The sequence below is a fragment of the Triticum aestivum genome, chromosome 3D, assembly GCF_018294505.1.
Source record: "Triticum aestivum cultivar Chinese Spring chromosome 3D, IWGSC CS RefSeq v2.1, whole genome shotgun sequence".
NCBI lineage: Eukaryota > Viridiplantae > Streptophyta > Magnoliopsida > Poales > Poaceae > Triticum > Triticum aestivum.
This window is the reverse complement of record NC_057802.1, coordinates 47,179,285-47,184,087: the sequence shown is the minus strand read 5'-3', so window position 1 is coordinate 47,184,087 and position 4,803 is coordinate 47,179,285. Positions and strand designations below refer to the sequence as shown.

General features: G+C 56.9%; 1 protein-coding gene across 2 annotated transcripts; it reads right to left on the bottom strand.

The window, feature by feature from the left end:
• Window positions 1–997: 997 nt before the first annotated feature.
• On the bottom strand, window positions 998–4,404 carry LOC123077283 (galactinol--sucrose galactosyltransferase). 2 transcript variants are annotated; one of them, XR_006436519.1, is made up of 3 exons: window positions 3,067–4,401; window positions 1,133–2,322; window positions 998–1,014 (listed from the first exon to the last, which is right to left on the bottom strand). XR_006436519.1 is itself a non-coding variant. In XM_044499531.1 (2 exons), the coding sequence occupies exons 1-2, from the start codon at window positions 4,285–4,287 to the stop codon at window positions 1,195–1,197; spliced, it is 2,349 nt and encodes a 782-aa protein (XP_044355466.1). In that variant the 5' UTR covers window positions 4,288–4,404; the 3' UTR covers window positions 1,018–1,194. The 2 variants fall into 2 exon arrangements, 1 of the variants encoding a protein (XP_044355466.1); XM_044499531.1 differs by lacking the exon at window positions 998–1,014 and having other exon boundaries at window positions 1,018–2,322; window positions 3,067–4,404.
• Window positions 4,405–4,803: the final 399 nt, after the last annotated feature.

The window sequence follows — 4,803 nt, the reverse complement described above, 5'->3', positions numbered from 1 at the left end:
GTGGCTCTGGTCATCGACTTATAAATTCACGAAAACCATTTATAATCTCTCTGCTTGGCGGACTCTTAAAAGATTATTAGTGGTACGTGGTGCAACAAGTCCGTCCATCCAGGGCACAAATAACCCGTATCTTCGCCCAGACGAATGCTCAAGGTCAAAGTTTTAAACAAGGCATGCATGATCCTAGCACTGGGCAACTGGGCAAATGGCGACAAGACGCTCAGGATCGAGGGTGAAATGAACACCTGGAAGAGCTGGCCGGGACAAGACGTACGGCGCCATTGGCCATGCTCCATACGCCCCGGACAGACACCACCGGCCACGCCACGGCCAGCGTACGCGGCACACGCAGTCTGAATCCTGCGACGACCAGGTCCAGGACCGCATGAGCATGGCTCCACGGCCACCCCCGGGCGCGCGCCACAGCCCACAAGTGTCCAGGCTCCACCCGGGCCCTGCTCATATCTTTGACGGAAGCAGCTCGATCACGACTGATTTAAATTAATCAGCTGGACACACATGGTCTCAGCTACTCCGACTCCGACTGGTACGTTGTCGACGAGGTCGGCGCAAAAGTTAACCGAACGGGAGCATGACGGTTAACTCACGACGCTACTCACCGTTCTTGGTGAACCACAACGTACGTACGTGGCGTTCACCCATTTGCTTGCACCGCAAGCGGCAGTACGCAGTAGGGCTCGTCGACGTCGCGGTTAATATAACGGATTTGGCTGAAACATTGTCAAATTGACTCTTGGATCAGTCGACTTGCACCGGCCTGTAACAAGACTTTTGTCACGAAAATTTCTACGACAAGAACTATGTTGCAAAAAAAAAAATCTACAACTTGACCTATGTTGTAAAAATTCCTGCAACACGATTTATGTTGCAATTGTACAAGGTGACACTCGGCCACTCGATATGTGAGATCCGATGGCTTGCGAGGTGGGGAGATTTTAATTAAAAAGATCCGCCGGCCGACGTGTAGCAGCGCCCATTCAAAATAGATACTCACTGTAACAAAAACCAGAAATTTTATTGATTCAGTTTAGATAGATGAAATCCTCGAATAAAGAGGGTAAATCAAACCAAAAAACCATAAGATAAGAGCTGTACAAATACGAAGCTCCACCTAAATAAAATTATTTGGACGCAAAACGTGCTAAGCTCCCGGTTGAGACAGAGCCCGAGACGTCAATAGACATACTCGACACGAGACAGCTTGGACGACGACCCGGACCACGGCACGGCCACGGTGACCACGCCATCCTTGTACGCGAACTCGGCGTCCTCGCCCTCAACCTTGCACAGCCTGGGCTTCGCCGACGAGTAGGCCGCCATGTCCCCCGCGCCCTTGACAGCCACCTCCACCGTCACCTCGCCGTTGCCGACCTCGCTGGACTCGAAGGCCTGCACCGCGCCGCCGGTGTTGAGCATGTTGGCGAGCCCGATGGGCGCGAACCGGATGTCCTTGTCCGGCGAGACGACGCGCACGGGCGCCACCACGAGGAGCTCGTAGTTGAACGGCTCGAGCGTGATCTCCACCGTCTCCTCCGGGAGCAGCAGCTCCAGCTTCTTGGCCTCGACGAAGTACACGGCGAACTGCGCGGCGCCCTCGACGGCGACGGGTTTGGCGGTGCCCTGCGTCCACTCGACGTCCGCCGGGCCGGCGCGCGCGGTGACGGGGACGGAGCACTGGGACCAGCACTTGTTCCGCCGCGCCTCGGGGCTCCACCCGCCGCCCTGGCAGTTGAAAGCCCCGAGCACGCCGGAGAACCTGTTGAGGTTCCAGATCTTGAGCATGGTCTTGCCGTCGTGGAGCGGGTCGAGGAAGAGGAGGTCGCGGGTGGGGAGCGCGTGGTGCTCGCAGCGGAGGACGGTGCCGTCCGGGAGCGCGAGGCGGCGGAGCAGCGCGAAGTCATGGCTGCCGACGGAGTCGCTAACGTAGACGGGGCCGCCGGAGACGGCGCGGGAGGCGGCGTGGAAGGCGGCGCAGGGGTGCGTGGACTGGAACATGTCCCAGTCCGGGTGGATGAAGCTGCCCATCCAGAGGGAGTTGTAAGCGCAGTGCACCATGTGGCAGCCCTGCAGCCAGAAGGTGCCGTTGGGGTCGCCGGAGGGGTCGGTGCACCAGAAGTCGTCGCCGACGCGGCCCAGCGCCACCGCCTCCGTGCCAAGCAGCATGAAGTCGTTGCAGTGCTCCATGCTGGCGATCACGCCGTTGCCGCCAAAGTGCCGGCGCACGGACTCCGTCAGCCCCTGGAAGTAGGCCTTGGCCAGCTCCACCCGCCCGCCGTACTCCTCGCACAGCATTTCCAGCAGCTGCGCACGCACGGTCAGAAAAGTCAGCACAGTCAAATATAAATTTTATACTCCCTCTGACCCAAAATATTTAAACGTAGTGTTAAAAACGTTCTTATATCATGGGACGAAGGTAGTACTAATTATTTATTGTCGGTGACAAGTCACATCAACATGTACTCCCTTCGTTCAGAATTACTCGTTTAAGAAATGAATATATCTAGATGTATTTTAGTTTATAGATACATTCATTTTTATCCATTTTTGTGACAAGTAATTCCGAACGGATGGAGTAGTCACAAAAATAATAAAAATAGATGTATCTACAACTAAAATACATCCAGAAAAATTCCGAATGAAGGACTAGTTTCTTGGTTGTTCTAACTACACGTTTCAACATGGTGTCAAATGTCAAATACTTCTCTATCCTACCGTCCAGGTCAGGTCACTGGATGGTTCAGTTGAACAAGATTGGATTTGGTACTAATAAAAGCAGAAAAGGATAGCGTCTACCGTTACTTCCCCAACAGCTTGAAGACAGTGACTACTAAATGGCTGCAATTTCATACATTTTCTACACGTTTTTGTAGATAGCTCGAGAACCTCATCACATGCACGGTGCTCGGTGCACTGCACCGCTTATGTTTTCTACATATTTTATTCAAAGGCATGCAAGCGAAACATTCTGGGCTAATCACATCCATCAAAATCTGCCCACAAAATTTGCAACTTAAGATGAAATTAAAGTTTCTGATAAAGACTCACATGTATGACGTCGACCTTGACGCCGTCGATGCCGGAGGCCTGGAGGTGGGAGTGGAGGCCCTCGTAGAGCTCGCGCGCGTGCTCCGGGTCGACGAGCCCGACGCCGTTGTTGACGATCTTGTCGACGGCGAGGTCCTCCATGGTGCGCTTGAGCCCCGGCGAGAGCTTGGGCGCCACGACCTTGGTCGGCGGCAGCCCCGGCGTGCCGGGCCGGAGCCCGCCCCAGTACCCGCAGAGCGCGTGCCACACGTACACCTGCTCCACCGTCGGGAACGCCGCCTTCATCTCGCGCACGAAGCCGCCGAGGCCGAGGCCGCCCTTGTAGTCCCTGAACTTGTGGTTCTCCTGGAACTTGATGAGCCGGCACGGCATCTGCTCGCCGGCGGCCGTGCGGTTCATGCCCTCGGCGCCGTCGGCGGGGTCGTCATCGTCGTGGCAGATGGACTGCCAGCCGTCGTCGATGAGCACGAGGCCCGGCGGGCACCCGCCCTCCGCCAGCCCGCGCACGCCCTCCCACACCCCCTCCGGGTGCACCTTGAGGTAGAAGGCGTCCCAGGTGCACCACCCGAACTTGTCCACGATCGGCGGCGGCGTCTTCTCCTCCAGCAGCCGGAAGGTGCCGAGGTGGGCGCGCACCACCCTGGCCGCCTCCCTCGCCAGCTCGAACGGGTCGTCGCCGGCGTGCAGGTACACGGCGCTCCGGAAGACGGACCCCTTCACGACCGACGAGCCGCTCTCGAGGCAGAGGGCAACGTGGTCGTCCTCGCCGGACTGGAGGCTTGCGCGGAAGGCGCCGTCGACGATGGGCAGGAGGAGCAGGTAGGGGCGGTCGGCGGTGCGGTCGAGCACCATCATCTGGGTCTCGTTTTCCACGTCGCGTCCGGCGGTGCCCACCCAGTGCGTCGTCCACCACACCTTGAAGCGGAAGATGCTCATGAACCGCGTGTCAACCAGCTTGCCGATCGGCACCACATGGCGGCTCTCCGGCGCCGGGGCGTCGAAGCCGAGGAAGCTGCCGTCGGTGGCGCCGGCTACCTCGGCAGCGGACACGAGGACGGAGGCCGGGGTGAGGCGGATGTTGGCGGGGACGTCGAGGAGGGCCGGGTGGCCGTCGACGGCGAGGTCCTTGCCCTTGAGCGTGAAGCGCGGCGATTGCTTGAGGCCGTCCACGGCCACGTCGCCGAGCAGGTCGTCGGTCGCCTTGCTGAGGTTGGGAGCCATGGCCGGCGGTGCTCGGCTCGCTTGCGGTGGAGGCTTGGGGTTTTGCTCTGCTTTCGTATGCTTGGTTTTGCTGTAAGCTCGTGTTGTGTGCTTTGGCGAATTGATCGGCGGCCAATTGGCGCTGGATTTATAGGGGATTTGGGTGCGGCCCACAAGGAAAGCTCTGCTCCCTCGAAGGGAATTCTTCTTCTGGCGGTGCGAAAATTTTCTTTTCTTTGAGGTTTCTATAAATTGTACTGTAGCTCTCACCGGCCTAATTAAATCGCGAAGCTTCGCACGCTAATTCATCCATTCCCTCAAAAAAAAAATCATCCATTCCCTTCCTTTTGGTGTTTTTTTCCTTTGGATTTGGCAATTCATTTACATATTATGGATAAGCAGGATAATGTATTATCCGTACAAGAATCACGCGGCGATCGAGTTTTCTGTGTTCTAATTTTCCTATCCACATTTGTTATCGCTTTCCTTACTGCGAGGCCAATTTTGCGTTGGATATTCACGCATCCTATGATCTCG

Bases quoted from the DNA above. Each gene is read 5' to 3' on its own strand.
- LOC123077283 (XM_044499531.1), bottom strand. From the start codon at position 4,287: ATGGCTCCCAACCTCAGCAAGGCGACCGACGACCTGCTCGGCGACGTG. The intron at 2,323-3,066 runs GTGAGTCTTTAT...GTGCGTGCGCAG, and splicing joins TCAAGGTCGACGTCATACAT to CTGCTGGAAATGCTGTGCGA.